General features: G+C 40.5%; 1 protein-coding gene across 1 annotated transcript in view; it reads right to left on the bottom strand.

The window, feature by feature from the left end:
• Positions 1 to 773: 773 nt before the first annotated feature.
• Positions 774 to 17,638, bottom strand: part of CPNE4 (copine 4) — an 828,774-nt gene continuing 811,909 nt past the window's right edge. The window contains exon 16 of the mRNA XM_077269031.1: positions 774 to 2,555. Coding sequence (XP_077125146.1) covers positions 2,424 to 2,555 — 132 coding nt within the window. The 3' untranslated portion in view covers positions 774 to 2,423. The remainder of the gene's footprint in view (positions 2,556 to 17,638) is intronic.

Consider the following 17,638-nt stretch of genomic DNA (forward strand, 5'->3'; position numbering starts at 1 on the left):
CCTAGGGGAAAGAAGGAATCAGCACTGGTATCCTCCTTATGGAAAGAATGGATCACAGCGCTGGTATCCTCCTAGGGGAAAGAAGGAATCACAGCACTGGTATCCTCCTAGGGGAAAGAAGGAATCACAGCACTGGTATCCTCCTAGGGGAAAGAAGGAATCACACAGCATTGGTATCCTCCTAGGGGAAAGAAGGAATCACAGCACTGGTATCCTCCTTCGGGAAAGCAGGGATTACAGTACTGGTATTCTCGTAGGGGAAAGAAGGGATCGCAGCACTGGTATCGTCCTTGGGGAAAGAAGGGATCACAGCACTGGTATCCTCCTTGGGGACGGCTGCAGTTTTCTGCACAGCTAAGCAGCCTGGAGAACTGCTGTAAAAGATAAATTTAGAAACAAATTCTACAACAGAACTCTCTTTATTCTCAGGGCTAACTAGGAATATTCCAACAATAAGATGGGAATACTACTTTAACTGAGTAGTTATCAGTACATAAATATGGGTTTTAGCCTTGAAATATGCCATCAAGATAAGTTAGATAGCATGATTGTATGTTGATTTACATGTGCTTCTGCAGAAGTATAAGCAATGATAAGAAATGTTAAAGGATAATGTTACACAACATGGGCTCACTTGACTGCATAAGTGGCACCAACCACAATAACAGAATCCTACAGTTGTCAGTATATACTGTACCCCTATAATGTACACTTATCTAATATAAAATGTCAATGATCAAGGATAGAATGTTTCCATTAGGTTGTTTTTTTTTATCTATAGCAAGTTCTTTTTTTCTTAAAAAGGCACATCCTAATAATGGGGCATATCATTTAACTATCTACCATATTAGTGCAAGACTTACCACAATCTCACAGTCCAGTTAGAGAAGAACATAAGGCTTGACCATGGGTAAATAGTAGCCACCATAGTGCCACTTCCAGGGACCTTTCCCAGCCTCTCTAAGCAGCTTAAAAGGTGAGCAATGGCTATTTGTAGTCAACGAAGAGTTATTCTCCACTTTTTGTCCACTAAGGAATGGCATGTCTCAATGAATACAATGTGTGCCTCAATAGTAGGGTCCACTTTTAGGACAGTTATAATAGACAGCCTAAACTATAATATTACACTTATAAATAATAAGATATATGCCAATATGATGCAGTTTATATACAGTATAAGACATGACCTGAAAAGTAGTCTAATACCAAATAAACAAGCTAAATCCAGAATTTCTAAAGATCCCTGCTTCAAAATCCTTGGGTTATATGTATTTTGTCTACTATGTACTGTATATTGCAAACCAGGAGTGGACATGCCATTGATGCAACTTGCGTGGTCGCACAGGGGCTCAAGAGGTAGGGGGTCCATTTCCACCACCAAAGTAGATAGAGCTTTGCACTGCAAAAGGCCCATTTATTGTTATTCACAGGGGCCCTTTTCTGTCTGTGTCCACCAGTGCTGCAAATAGTTCCAGATTTACAGCAGATAAATATACAGTATGATGTCAATATAAAAGTATCTGGGCTTGAGTGCTCCATAAGGACCTTAAAACACTAAACTGTAAACTAGAATTTTAATATATAAATAGCTTCATCGTGTGCTTTTTGTCTTGTGCGGACATTTTATTTCAGATGTTAGCTAAATATCTATGAGCTACAATGTGCTTTTTAGAGTATTTCCAACACTTAATACTAGAAGATCTATGAGGCTGAACTGAGAGATATATGGTCTACCAACATCAGTGCTGTCAGAATACATTTGCTCGAGAGCTAAGTTACACCTTGAAATCTTTCAGCCATTGTTACTATGTGAATATGATAACCTGTGTTACAATGTTAATCATTAGATTATACCGCTATAGAAATAATAATGAGTTTAGCATATTAAAAATCTGTCTGGACTTGCTGTTATAAACGTCAACTCCTTTTACAAAACATCACATTTCTGTATTTTTAAAATGGCTACAAAATGTAAAGTAGGCGACTTGTATCAAGAGGTAATTTAAAAGAATCTGTAAAATCGGAATTGTATTTTCTGACATGCGAAACACCATGGACTTACAGTCTAACAAAGAAAAAAAGATTTGTTTCCCAGCAGATAAAACGGTGTATCTACGAGTTTCAAGATGTACTTCAAAAGGTTTTAGAGTGTAAATATGATAAGAAATTTAGCAAAATTTCAACAAATCTGTATAAAAAAACAGAAACATTAACCATTTTTTGAGACAACATGCTGCACTCTTTTTTTTTTTTGTTTCCATAAAAAGTCTTTAACAATACAATTGCTATGCTGATCCAAGCCTCCAGCAATACATGCAAGAAAAAAATATGTTGGTAAGTTAAAAATCACTAAAACGTGCTATATATTTTTTATGATAATGATTATTGTTTTTTTCAGACGTTGTGAAAGTGTGCAGAGAAGTTCAAGGTCCTAGTGTTCTGGAAGACTCATATTCAGATGCGCATTTTGGTTTGATCCCTTTGCCATTGTAATAGTCCACAACTTGGTTTGGAACTTCAGCCAAAACACTTTTTGCAAGAGCAGCTGGAGAAGCCTACGATAAAAAACAAAGGAGAAAACTGTTTCAGTCTATAATTTTAGTTTATATCTATCCGCTTACTATACATTGTATATATGGGAGTGAAGGTATCCAAAGCACAAGCATAACATGCTATCCCAAGATAGATTTCAGAGTGCAGAGAAAATTGCTCATAATGAAATTCACAACCTATGAACGCAAGGTCACTATGACACAAGACTATGTCATGTTTCATCTTCATATTCACATCCAAATCTCACAGAAAAATGGCAAGAGCTATCTGCGGACCACTGACAACAATGTGGTGCTCAGAGGGGTCACGTGAACGAGAAATGGCAAAGTCCTTTCCTAGTATCCATTTCATTTTAATCATAAGAAGGGGTCACAAAGGTCAGACTCTGACTAATTGGGCATAAATAGATATATACCAAAATAATTTGTCCTGAGATAATTCCCTTCGAAAAACAATTTAACAACTGCTTATGATAAGCATGTTGATATAAGATTTAACTGAGTAATAGAATATTAGATATTATGGATATACTGTATATTCACACATTTCAATGTTCTGTATTTATAAAATCTGCCACTTTGTTGACTGTGTTTTGTTTCAATCACTAAGGTAATATATATATATATATACAGTGAAGAAAATAAGGATTTGATCCCTTGCTGATTTTGTAAGTTTGCCCACTGACAAAGACATGAGCAGTCTATAATTTTAAGAGTACGTTAATTTTAACATTGAGAAATATCAAAAATAAAATGCAGAAAATCACATAGTATAAATTATATAAATTTACTTTCATTTTGCACTGAGAAATAAGTATTTGATTCCTCTGGCAAACAAGACTTAATACTTGCTGCCAAACCCTTGTTGGCGAGCACAGTAGTCAGATGTATTTTCATGTCAGGACTCAGGAGGAATTTTAGTCCACTCCTCTTTGCAGATCATCTCTAACTCATTAGGATTTTGAGGCTGTTGCTTCGCAACTCAGAGCTTCAACTTCCTCCATAATTTTTCTATGGGATTAAGGTCTGGAGGTTGACTAGGTCACTCAATAACCTTAATGTGCTTCTTTTTGAGCCACTTCTTTGTTCCTTTGGCTGTATGTTTTGGGTCATTGTCTTGCTGGAAGACCCAGCCATAACCCATTTTTAATGTCCTGGAAGGAGGTTGTCACTCAGGATTTTACAGTACATGGCTCCATCCATTCTCCCATTGATGCGGTGACGTAGTCCTGTGCCCTTAGCAGAGAAACACCCCCAAAACATAATGCTTCCACCTCCATGCTTGATAGTGGGGACAGTGTTCTTTGAGTCATAGGCAGCATTTGTCTTCCTCCAAAGATGGCGAGTTGAGATAATGTCAAAGACCTCAATTTTTCTCTCATCTGATCGCAGCACCTTCTCCCAGTCACACACAGAATCATCCAGGTGTTCATTGGCAAACGTCAGATGGGCCTGCACATGTGCCTTCTTAAGCAAGGGGAGCCTTGTGGGCACTGCAGGATTTTAATCATTTACGGCGTAATGTGTTAGCAATGGTTTTCTTGGTGACTGTGGTCCCAGCTGCCTTGAGATCATTAACAAGTTTCCCTGTGGAGTTTTATGCTGATCTCTCACCTTTCTAATGATCAAGGATACCCCACAAGGTGAGATTTTGCATGGGGCCCCAGATCGATGTCAATTGAGTCATTTTGTATTTCTTCCATTTTCTTACTATTGCGCCAACAGTTGTCTCCTCACCCAGCATCTTACGTATGGTTTTGTAGCCCATTTCAGCTTTGTACAGGTCTATAATCTTGTCCCTGACATTCTTATAAAGCTGTTTGGTCTTGCCTATGTTGTAGAGGTTAGAGTCTGACTGATTAATTGAGTCTGTGGACAGGAGTCTTTTATAAAGGTGACTATCTAAGACAGCTGTCTTTAATGCAGGTTACGAGTTGGTTAGGAGCATCTAACTGGTCTGTAGGAGCCAGAACTCTTAATGGTTGGTAGGGGACCAAATACTTATTTCTCTTATTATGATATCCAGATAGTTCAATTTTGGTCTCATCTGTTCAGACTAAAGTCTCCCAGTATTTCACAGGTTTGTCGATATATTTTTGAGCATACTTTAAACGCACTTGAACATGCTTTTTGCTCAGCAATGGAGTTTTGTGTGGTGAGGGTGCACACAGGCCACTGAGATTGAGTTCATTACTTATTGTTTTCTTTGGAACAATTGTAGCTGCTGATTCCAGGCTTTTTTGTAACTCTCCACAGATGGTTCTTGGACGTCTCTTATGATAATTCTTTTCACTTCTCTGTCTGAAATATTGCTGAGAGCATCTGGTTGTGGTCGGTTTTTTGGTGAAATCATGTTTTTTTCCACTTTTGTATCGCCCCAACAGTGGTCATGGTTGCTGGAACCTTCAGTAGCTTAGAAATTCTTCTTTCCATGCCATCAGTAAGTTTTGCAACAATAAGGTTGCAAAGGTATTGAGGCAGCTCACTGGTTTTACCCATCATGAGATGATTCTTCTGTGGCACCTTGATAATGAGACACCTTTTTATAGGCCATCAGTTGAACCAGCTGACATTATTTTTCACTAAGTTGTAGGATTGCTTTCTAATTACTGATAGAATTCTGCTGGTGTCATGACTTTCCATGGCTTTTTGCACTTCTCTTGCTTCATGTGTTCAATACTTTTTTCCTGTGTTATTTCTCATTACTACACATAACTTAATTCATGGACATCTGTGGTTTGATTTCTTTGCCTTTGTGGATTGGATGGCTTGTTCTTGATATCTGGTTAGAATTTCATGTCACTTTTAAAAATATATTTTCTTAGAAAATTGGTGACATGCTCAACACTTATATGTATATGTATGTATGTATAATATATTATGTGATATACCAATATTAAGTAGCAAGTATTTGTGAAGTGTAAAGGAAATAATACATGGTTTTCGAAATATAAATCTTAAATTTGTACTCAGCCCTGCTGAGTCAATACTTTTTAGGACGACCTTTTGCTGCAATTACTGCTGTAAGTCTTTTGTCTATACCAGCTTTGCATATCTAGAGTCTGATATTTTTGTCATGTCTTTGCAAACTAGCTCTAGCTCAGTGAGATTGGATGGAGAGCGTCTATGAACACCAATTTTCAAGTCTCTCCACAGATTCTCAATGAGATTCTGGACTTTGACGGGCCATTTAAACTCATGAAAATACTTTAATGTAAACTATTCCACTATAGCTCTTGCACTATGTTTAGGGTTGCTATCCTGCTGGAAGGTGAATCTATGCCCCAGTCTCAAGTCAGGTTTTCCTCCAAAATTACCCTGTATTTAGCTTCATCCGTCTTGCCAGCAACTCTGACCAGCTTCTCTGTCTGTGCTGACGATGATCAGTGATCTCCCAAAAAAAACCTCTAAGGCTGCCGTCACACTAGCAGTATTTGGTCAGTATTTTACATCAGTATTTGTAAGCCAAAACCAGGAGTGGAACAATTAGAGGCTAAGTATAATAGAAACATATGCACCATTTCTGCATTTATCACCCACTTTGGCTTACAAATACTGATGTAAAATACTGAACAAATACTGCTAGTGTGACGGCAGCCTAAGACCTTCATTTTCGGTTTTCCACGTTTTATGTAGCCAGAGTAGCTCAATGTATAATATTTGGATGCGCAGTGCATGTCTTTTTCTACACTCATGTTATACTGCATAGTGTATCCCATGATTTTTTTGCTTCACCTGGTACCCGCTATCCTATTTGGCTCAGATGTTTTTAAAATAGCAGAAGACTTCATAAGGGATGTTGCCTATTTTGTTCTCAGCCTTTTGTCTGAGACCAAGTGGAAGGTGGGTTTTTTGGTTCTTTTCACTTGGCGTTATGCCATTATTGCTGTGCCTGTCTGGTGGTGTGGCTCGGAGCCATGGGGACTTTGCCTGACAGCATGGGTACTGTCGGGCATCTGGGTCACTCCTTATACTGGTGAAGTTTCACTGGGCAGTGGTTGCTGTACAATGCATCTCTTTGCAGGTTAGAGACCTAATGTGAAGCTCTCTGTGGCATGACAGTGGTCTTATATCAAAATGTTAGCTAAGAACCTTGTGGGACCCTCTTTACCAATCTATATTACCTCACTACTAGACAAAACAATCAATTTACTAGACTCTGTATTTACTACTAGTGATGAGCGAGTATGCTCGTTACTCGAGATTTCTCGAGCACGCTCGGGGGTCATCCGAGTATTTTTTTAGTGCTTGGAGTTTTAGTTTTTAGCGCCGCAGCTGAAAGATTTACATCTGTTAGCCATCATAAGCACATGTGGGGATTCCCTAGCAACCAGGCAACCCCCCCATGTACTTATGCTGGCTAGCAGATGTAAATCATGCAGCTGCGTCAACAAAAACTAAATCTCCGAGCACTTACAAATACTCGGAGACCCCCCAAGCATGCTCGGGAAATCTCGAGCAACGAGTATACTTGCTCATCACTATTTACTACCTTTCTAAACACCCTCATAGACCACTACTGGCATGTTACCTGAAAGAAGAGCTAGCTGAAATAAATTATGCTAATGATATCACTAAGTGTTAGAAAAATGGGAATAGCCACTAATTTAGATGTTTAATCCCTTAACCCCCTGGAGCTTTTTTTGGTTTTGTGTTTTCATTTTTCGCTACCCTTCTTCCCAGAACCATAACTTTTTTATTTTTCTGTCAATATGGCCATGTGAAGGCTTGTTTTTTGCGAGATGAGTTATACTTTTAAAGGACACCATTGGTTTTACCATGTCGTGTAACAGAAAACGGGAAAAAAATTCCAAGTGCGATGAAGAAAAGTGCAATCCCATACTTGTTTTTTGTTTGGCTTTTTTACTAGGTTCACTAAATGCTAAAATTGACCTGCCATTATGATTCTCCAGGTCATTATGAGTTCATAGACACCAAACATGTCTAGGTTCTTTTTTTATCTAAGTGGTGAAAAAAATTCCAAACTTTGTTAAAAAAAAAAAAAGTGCCATTTTCCAATTCCCGTAGCATCTCCATTTTTTATGATCTCGGGTTGGGTGAGGGCTTATTTTTTGCACACCAAGCTGATGTTTTGGTGCAGATATGATTTTTTGATTGCCCATTATGGCATTTTAATGCAATGTCACGGCAACCAAAAAAAGGTAATTTGTCGTTTTGACTTTTTTTCTCGCTACACCGTTTAGAGATCAGGTTAATCCTTTTTTTATTGATATATCGGGCGTTTCTGAAAGCGACAATACCAAATATGTGTATGTTTGATTTTATTTTTGCTTTATTTTGAATGGGGCGAAAGGGGGGTGATTTGAACTTTAATATCTTTTTAATTTTTGTATATTTTTAAAAACATTTATTATTTACTTTTGGCATGCTCCAATAGTCTCCATAGGACACTAGAAGCTGCCATAGCCCGATCAGCTCTGCTACATAGAGGCGATGTTCAGATTGCCTCTATATAGCAGACTTACTGACTTGCTATGAGCTCCGATCACTGGGTGGCGCTCACAGCAAGCTGGCACTGACAACCATAGAAGTCTCCGGGAGAACTCAGGTAGTCATTCAAACACATCGGTGACCCGTGATCATGTGATGGGGTCACCGGTGTGCGTATTTCTGGCCCAATGGCCGGAAGCGCGATTTAAATGTCACTGCCAGAGTTTGACAGCGGTATTTAACTGGTTAATAGCCATGGGTGGATCGCGATTCCACACGTGGCTATTGCGGGCACATGTCAGCTGTTCAAAACAACTGACATGTCACTGGAAAGATGTGGTCTCACAGCCGAAGCCCACATCAAAGGGAAGGAGACTGACATTAGCGTACTATTACGCCCGATGTCGGTAAGGGATTAAACGATGACCAGTAGACCTTATAGCGAAACAGCCATTGGCACCCACAATTTGCTCGGTGAAGGGCCCTGGTGATAAGAGCTTCAAGTTCTTGATAACATATCTACATCATAAGCATTGAGTAACATAGAAATTATACAAAGTGGAAAATAATTAGAATTTTTTCTAAGCATCTTGATATGTATCACTGATTACAAACCTGATAGATAATAAATAATTACTATCTTCTTGTCAATATTTATATTGTATGAGAAAAAATGATAATTCTGTTCGAGCGCTTGGGGGATAATATCTAATATTTGAATAAATACATTTTCATCCATATTAATTATTCTAAACTACACGGCTTTTCTATAGATAAAGCACAACTGCAGATTAGATTGAATATTAAATGTAAACATCAAGTTTGTGAATAGAATGAGGTTTTCCATGACTAAACAGCAATCATCATGGATGTGAAAAGATAAACAGAAATTTAATTTGAAGATTTGTAGACCATTTTTAATTAAAATGCTTGAAGTAGAAAGGGGATGCAGTTGCTTATCCATTCTCATATTCAATTAGCACAGTACAGCCTGGTCATTTTTATGATATTAATATAAGACTAATTGAATCCGATATGCTTTGTATTATTGAAGAATGACCAATGTAATTATGGGATGGCCTTGGATTGGAACAAGCAAATTCCACCAGGGAACTAATGTACTTCGTATTTTAATCAATCTAGATATTTAACAGAAGCTAGAACACTGTGACATCTATGTGATATATAGTAACATTGAGGCAATTTTAGATGAATTACATAGGACCAGTGCTGGAGGTTCCACTCAGAGCTTCCATTGCAGATCTGACCAAATCAGAAACTGTGACAGAAGCCAGTCAGACTCTTATAGACAATTATAAACAATGGGGTCTGTCAGGAGCCATAATGTAGGGGGTCAACCACTTCCTTAATTTTCGTGCAATCTGAAGATATTCAGAAATAACGCAGATTAAATTTCTAATTTTCACATTATGAAACATCATGGTGTTGTGCTAAATTTCAGGATACAGCACAGGAAAACTTCATGCTGCCATCTACCAGGATGATGAAGATGAAATTAGGGTGGACATTTTAGCAAGACAATGATCCCAAACACACAGCCAACAAAACTCTCAATTGGTTTCAGAAAAAGAAAATAACACTGCTAGAATGGCCCTGCCAAGCACCTGATCTGAATCCTATAGAACAGTTCATAGAAGGAGCCCACAGAACCTTCAGGATTTGAAGAGTGTTTGTGTGGAAGAATGGGCCAAAATCACACCCAAGCAATTCACGCATCTAGTTTCCCCATACAGGAGGCATATTGAAGCTGTCATCAATCATCAAAAAGGCTTTTGTACAAAATATTAAATACATTTCAGTAAGTTGGTTTCTATACTTTTTCTCTGTGTCATTTCTCATTATCACATATAACTTAATTTTTAGACATCTATGGTTTGATCCAGTAGCATAGCTAGGATTTTGGCTCAGGGGGGACGAAGCTTCTGAGTGGGCCCCTAACCAGGTAACCTTGATTATAACTGGGATACGCGCTCTAATAGTGGAGGAGAACCTCAGCAGATGACCGCGATGTTACTGAAGATAATCTCTATATAACGACCAACATGGATATTACCGCCATATGGTCAGTGGTAGATACCAGCCCTGCAGAACATGTAATAGATAACAGCACAGTTATAATGTCTTACCGCTGATGTCCTTTATGATGGAATCGTTCACTTTTCACGTCTTTTCCATCTGGCCCAGACCGACATGACAACTTCTTCCAGCCAGGACTCGTCTGCAGAGATTACAACAAAGACACGTTTCACTTCTAATATTCCAGCCCCAACACCATCTATTCTCAACCTGCACAAACTCCTCATCCTGCTGATACCCCAATACTGAGCCGCTGCTGCCGTATGTGTCCCTATTACTGCCCCTGATACCCCAATACTGAGCCGCTGCTGCCGTATGTGTCCCTATTACTGCCCCTGATACCCCAATACTGAGCCACTGCTGCCATATGTGTCCTTATTACTGCACCTGATACCCCAATACTGAGCCGCTGCTGCCGTATGTGTCCCTATTACGCACCTGATACCCCAATACTGAGCCGCTGCTGCCATATGTGTCCCTATTACTGCACCTGCTGTGTGGCCTCTAAAGTAATGCCGGGTGCAAGTGCCCTAGAAAACAGTGCCCACATTTTGCCCCCTAGAAAGTAATATTGCCCTGTGTGCCCCTTTGATAGTCACAGTAACCTGAGTTCCCCTATAACAATAAGTGCCCACTTTACATTTAATAATGTCCTGAGTCTCCCCCCTGTACAGCTCCCCTATACACAGTATAATGCCCCCTAACTGTATAGTACCACCCACACAGTATACTGACCCCTTATTAGCCTCCAAACTGATGGCTCCAGCACAGTATGATGGCCCCCTCACTGTAATCCCCACACTGTATGATAGCCCCATAGATAACCTCCATATAGTATAATGTTCCAGATAGTCCTCAATAAAGTACAAGGCAACACCCCCATAGGCAGACCCTGTAGTATAAGACAGCACCCCTATAGGCAGACCCTGTAGTATAAGACAGCACCCCTATCGGCAGACCCTGTAGTATAAGACAGCACCCCTATCGGCAGACCCTGTAGTATAAGACAGTACCCTATAGGCAGACCCTGTAGTATAAGGCAGCACCCCATAGGCAGACCCTGTAGTATAAGACAGTACCCACATAGGCAGACCCTGTAGTATTAAGCAGCACCCCATAGGCAGATCATGTAGTATAAGGAAGCACCCCATAGGCAGATCCTCTATATAAGGCAGCACCCCCATAGGCAGATCCTGTATATAAGGCAGCACCCCCATAGGCAAATCCTGTATATAAGGCAGCACCCCCCATAGCCAGATCCTGTATATAAGGCAGCACCCCCCAATATGCAGATGCTGTATATAAGGCAACATCCCCCATAGCCAGATCCTGTATATAAGGCAGCACCCCCCAATAGGCAGATCCTGTATATAAGGCAGCACCCCCCCAATAGGCAGATCCTGTATATAAGGCAGCACCGCCCATAGCCAGATCCTATCTATAAGGCAGCACCCTCCAATAGGCAGATCCTATATATAAGGCACCCCCCATAGGCAGATCCTATAAAAAAAATAAATACTCACCTCTCTTCCTCCTTGTTCCAGCGGCGTTCCCTGCTCTCGCTCATCTACTGACAGTGGGCGCCGGGCGGTGATGTCATCGCGCCTGCTGTCAGTGTGGGGGATGATGGGAGAAGGAGCGCAGCACAGCTCTCCTTCCCTCATCAATGCGGTGAGCTGTATCGGCTAGATGCCGATACAGCTCACCTTGCGATAACAGGCGGGGGGCCCACTGCTGGCACTGGGGCCTCGCCTGCTCAGGGGCCCCATAGCGGCAGAGCAGGGAAATTGATTCTACCTGCTCTGCCGCAGAATGTAACTGCATCGGGGCGCTGTGCATGCCGATGCAGTTACAGTAGCGTAGCTCCGGGTGGGCCCTCTCAGAGCGCGGGGCCCAGGGTGATGGCCCCCTCTGCCCCCTAGTAGCTACGCTACTGGTTTGATCTCTTTGCCTGTGTAGATTGGATGGATTGTTACCAACATCTGGTGAGGTTTCATTTAAATAGCACCTTTTAGGCATATATATTTACTTAGAAAATTGGTAGTGTTCAATCATTATTTCACCCACTACATAGACCTAGCTCTACAGGCTCTGATTAGGGCACATGGCTGGCTCTGCATATAACCAAGCTAGGTGTTCACTCTAGTCAATCAGCTGTGGGAAGCTGACCAGAGTGGATTTGTGTTGAAGCTGAAGAGAGAGACAAGCCAGAGTCTCTCTCAGAGAATAGTCTGAATAGATCGTGTGCATCAAACTGCAATTATCAATTGTTGCTATGGATGATCATTGTTTTGTTCGACTGGTTTGTGAATAGATCAACTGTGTCTGAGTAGCCAGGGTCTGTGTTGTTAGTACCTTGACAAGGCTAGGGATTCATATTTATGCTTTTTTTTGGTACTGTGCAACTAGTCAAAAAATAAACATTACACTGCTTTGATACAAGAATCCAGTGCATGTGAGAACGCTACCTACCTGGAAGCATAAATCCCTACAATATATACATATATAAGTTGTATACATATGAATGCATTTTACAATTCTAGCGCTACATAGAGATTTCTAATGGGGAAAATCAGGACTGTTGAGTTGGAGTTGTGGAGTCGGTGTCCCTTTTGGTGGAGTCGGAGTCAGTATAAAATAGACCGACTCCAACTCCTAAAATATATAATACATTGGGTACAGTAGTACAATGCAGGATATGCTGTAAATGTTTTCTTAAGTATTTGGGAACGTTATGTCCTATAAATGTCTGTTCTGTTCCTGCTCTAAGGATCTGGGCTTTTAATTGAGATGAATCTGTGCAGCACTTTATGTACATGATCAGTAGTGAGGCAATGCTGTGGAGTCTGAGTCGTGCAGATGGAGTCAGGAGTCAGGGAAATTGCGGAGTCTGAGTCGGACAGTCCCAGGGAAAATACTTATTGTTTTTTATTTCAAGCTGTTTTGTTTCATAATAATCTTTAAAGAAATTGTCCACTACTATAACTTTTTTTTCATAAATCTTGCTATTATGTGCCATTGAAAACATCCACTGTGTTTATTTTAGCAATATTACCTTTTATCATGCTGTAGCAGCACATCCTCAGTGCTGGATCCAGCTCTCATGGGGTTAATTGACAACTTCCTTTCTCCTGACTTATTGTGCTCTAATACTACAAGTTCCATGATGCATTGCATTGGCCTCTTAGCCTGAACCTAGCACACCCACTCCAAAACACACCCAAACCCCTCCCTCTATCTTCAAAAAGATTTGTGATGTCATTTCTGTCCAACCTCCTCTTTTACATTTGTCCAACCCACACTCCATTACACACACAGATAGATAGATATGGGATGGATCGATAGATACATACAGAGATATTTCTATCTATCTATCTATTTCCATAGATATGTACATATCCATGTTTCTTAACCTCTTCACCCCTGGAGCTTTTTTCGTTTTTGTTTTTTGCTCCCCTTCTTTCCAGAGCCATAATTTTTCCGTCAATATGGCCATGTGGGGGCTTATTTTTTGCGGGACAAGTTGTACTTTTGAACGATACCATTGGTTTTACCATGTCGTGTAACAGAAAACAGGAAAAAAATTCAAAGTGCGATGAAATTGCAAAAAAAGTGCAATCCCACACTTGTTTTTGCTTGGCTTTTTTGCTAGGTTCACTAAATGCTAAAACTGACCTGCCATTATGATTCTCCAGGTCATTACAAGTTCATAGACATCAAACATATCTAGGTTCTTTTTTATGTAAGTGGTGAAAAAAATTCCAAACTTTGCTAAAAAAAAAAAAAAATAATTGCGCCATTTTCCGCAGCGTCTCCATTTTTCTTGATCTGGGGTTGGGTGAGGGCTAGTTTTTTGCACACTGAGCTGACATTTTTAATGATACCACTTTTTTGCAGATACGTTTTTTTGATCGCCCGTTTTTGCATTTTAATGCAACGTCGCGGCGACCAAAAAAACATAATTTTGGCTTTTGATTTTTTTTCTCACTATGCCACTTCGAGATCAGGTTAATTCTTTTTTTTATTGATAAACAGCTGACATGTTGCGACTTTGAAGTGGGCTCACCGCCGGAGCCCACTTCAAAGCGGTGGATACTACCAGCTGACGTACTATTCCGTCAGCTGGCAGAAAGGGGTTAATGAACAATATGTTTCAGTTAAAAAAAGGAACAAAAAATTATGTGGGCTCCTGAGCAATTTTCTGCGCCAGAGGGGGAAAGCCGATGGCCGGGGGCCAATATTTGTAGCCTTGGAAGGGGGTAATACCCTTGGCCCCTCTCTAGGCTATGAAAATCATCCTGCAGCTGTCTGTGTAGCCTTTACTGGCTAATAAAATAAGGGTACCCCCCAAAAAAATGACGTGGGGCCCTCTGTATTTTATAGCCAGAAAGGCTACGCAGACAGGTGCCAGCTGATATTCATAGCCTAGAGAGGGGCCATGGATATTGGCCCCCCCGGCTACAAATACCAGTCCACAGCTGCCCCAGATATGGCACATCTGTACGATGTGCCAATTCCAGTACTTAGCCCCTCTCTTCCCACTCCCCTGTAGCGGTGGGATATGGGGTAATAAGGGGTTAATGTCACCTTGCTATTGTAACATTAAGCCGGGTTAATAATGGAGAGGCGTCAATAAGACACCTATCCATTATTAATCCTAGAGTAGTGAAAGGGTTAAAAAAAAGACGCAGCCAGAAAAAAGTATTTTAATATTCTTAATTTCACCATACTTACCTGCTCACCTGCAAAAATTAAAAATAATAAAGCAACTGTATACTACCTGTCCGCTGTAGTCCAATTAATAACGAGTGTCCCACGACGATCTCCCCTGTAGAACAGTGACATGAGATGATGTCACTGCTCTATAGGGCCTTCAGTAACACACAGACAGGAGACAATGGCTCCTGCAGTGTATCACTGAAGAGGTTACCTCAGTTCAGGGTCTCACTTTATGGCAAAGCTGCGTGGGAATTTTCCCACACAGCAGTGCCACAAGTGAGACTAGGCACTATTTCTCACAGGGGCGGAGGGATACAGTGCGGAAGGATACCTCCGTCATTGTATTCCTGGAGCCCCTGGAGAGCGGTCACATCAGCTGATGCTGCTGCTCTCCATGGGAGATCGTCGTGGGACACTCGTTTTAATTGGATATCTGTGGATCAGTGAGTATATTGTTTGTTTATTATTTTAATATTTTTTACAGGTGACACTGGCTTCGGGGATCAAGGTTACATAGTTACATAGTTATTAAGGTTGAAGGAAGACTTTAAGTCCATCTAGTTCAACCCATAGCCTAACCTAACATGCCCTAACATGTTGATCCAGAGGAAGGCAAAAAAAAACCATGTGGCAAAGAGTAAGCTCCACATTGGGGAAAAAAATTCCTTCCCGACTCCACATACAGCAATCAGACTAGTTCCCTGGATCAACGCCCTATCAACGAATCAAGTGTATATACCCTGTAACATTATACTTTTCAAGAAAGGCATCTAGTCCCCTCTTAAATTTAAGTAATGAATCACTCATTACAACATCATACGGCAGAGAGTTCCATAGTCTCACTGCTCTTACAGTAAAGAATCCGCGTCTGTTATTATGCTTAAACCTTCTTTCCTCCAGACGTAGAGGATGCCCCCTTGTCCCTGTCTCAGGTCTATGATTAAAAAGATCATCAGAAAGGTCTTTGTACTGTCCCCTCGTATATTTATACATTAAAATAAGATCACCCCTTAGTCTTCGCTTTTCCAAACTAAACAGCCCCAAGTGTAATAACCTATCTTGATATTGCAGACCCCCCAGTCCTCTAATAACCTTGGTCGCTCTTCTCTGCACCCACTCTAGTTCAGCTATATCTTTCTTATGCACCGGAGACCAGAACTGTGCACAGTATTCTAAGTGTGGTCGAACTAGTGACTTGTATAGAGGTAAAATAATATTCTCCTCATGAGCATCTATGCCTCTTTTAATGCATCCCATTATTTTATTTGCCTTTGTAGCAGCTGCCTGACACTGGCCACTAAATGTGAGTTTGTCATCCACCCATACACCCAGGTCTTTTTCATTGACGGTTTTGCCCAGAGTTTTAGAATTAAGCACATAGTTATACATCTTATTACTTCTACCCAAGTGCATGACCTTACATTTATCCCCATTAAAGATCATTTGCCATTTATCAGCCCAAGCTTCTAGTTTACATAAATCATCCTGTAATATAAAATTGTCCTCCCCTGTATTGATTACCCTGCAGAGTTTAGTGTCATCTGCAAATATTGAAATTCTACTCTGAATGCCCCCTACAAGGTCATTAATAAATATGTTAAAAAGAAGAGGGCCCAATACTGACCCCTGTGGTACCCCACTGCTAACCACGACCCAGTCCGAGTGTGCTTCATTAATAACCACCCTTTGTTTCCTATCTCTGAGCCAGCTCTCAACCCACTTACACATATTTTCCCCTATCCCCATTATTCTCATTTTATGTATCAACCTTTTGTGTGGCACCGTATCAAAAGCTTTTGAAAAGTCCATGTACACTACATCTACTGGGTTCCCTTGGTCCAGTCCGGAACTTACCTCTTCATAGAAGCTGATCAAATTAGTCTGACATGAACGGTCCCTAGTAAACCCATGCTGATACTGGGTCATGAGGTTATTCCTCTTCAGATACTCCAGTATAGCATCCCTTAGAATGCCCTCCAGGATTTTACCCACAGTAGAGGTTAAGCTTACTGGCCTATAATTTCCGAGTTCAGTTTTTGTCCCCTTTTTGAATATTGGCACCACATTTGCTATACGCCAGTCCTGTGGTACAGACCCTGCTATTATGGACTCTTTAAAGATTAAAAATAATGGTCTATCAATGACTGTACTTAATTCCTGCAGTACTCGGGGGTGTATCCCATCCGGGCCCGGAGATTTGTCAATTTTAGTGATTTTTAGACGCCGCCGTACTTCCTGCTGGGTTAAGCAGGTGACACTTAATGGGGAATTTTTGTTATCACTGATCATATTGTCTGCCATGGGATTTTCTTGTGTAAATACTGATGAAAAAAAGTCATTTAACATATTGGCTTTTTCCTCATCCACCATTTCCCCCAGATTATTTTTAAGGGGGCCAACACTTTCATTTTTTAGTTTCTTACTATTTATGTAGTTAAAGAATATTTTGGGGTTATTTTTGCTCTCTCTGGCAATGAGTCTCTCTGTCTCAATTTTTGCTGCCTTGATTTGCTTTTTACAGAATTTATTTAATTTTCTGTATTTATTTAATGCCTCCTCACTACCTACTTCCTTTAATTCTCTAAATGCTTTCTTTTTGTCACTTATTGTACCCCTTACAGCTCTATTTAGCCATATTGGTTTCCTCCTATTTCTAGTATGTTTATTCCCATACGGTATATACTGTGCACAGGTCCTATCCAGGATGCTAATAAACGTCTCCCATTTTATTTGTGTATTTTCATGTCTCAGGATATCGTTCCAGTTAATTGCACCAAGATCCTCTCTCATCCGTTGGAAATTTGCCCTCCTGAAGTTTA

This window comes from Ranitomeya variabilis, chromosome 6 (assembly GCF_051348905.1).
Source record: "Ranitomeya variabilis isolate aRanVar5 chromosome 6, aRanVar5.hap1, whole genome shotgun sequence".
Classification (NCBI taxonomy): Eukaryota; Metazoa; Chordata; class Amphibia; order Anura; family Dendrobatidae; genus Ranitomeya; species Ranitomeya variabilis.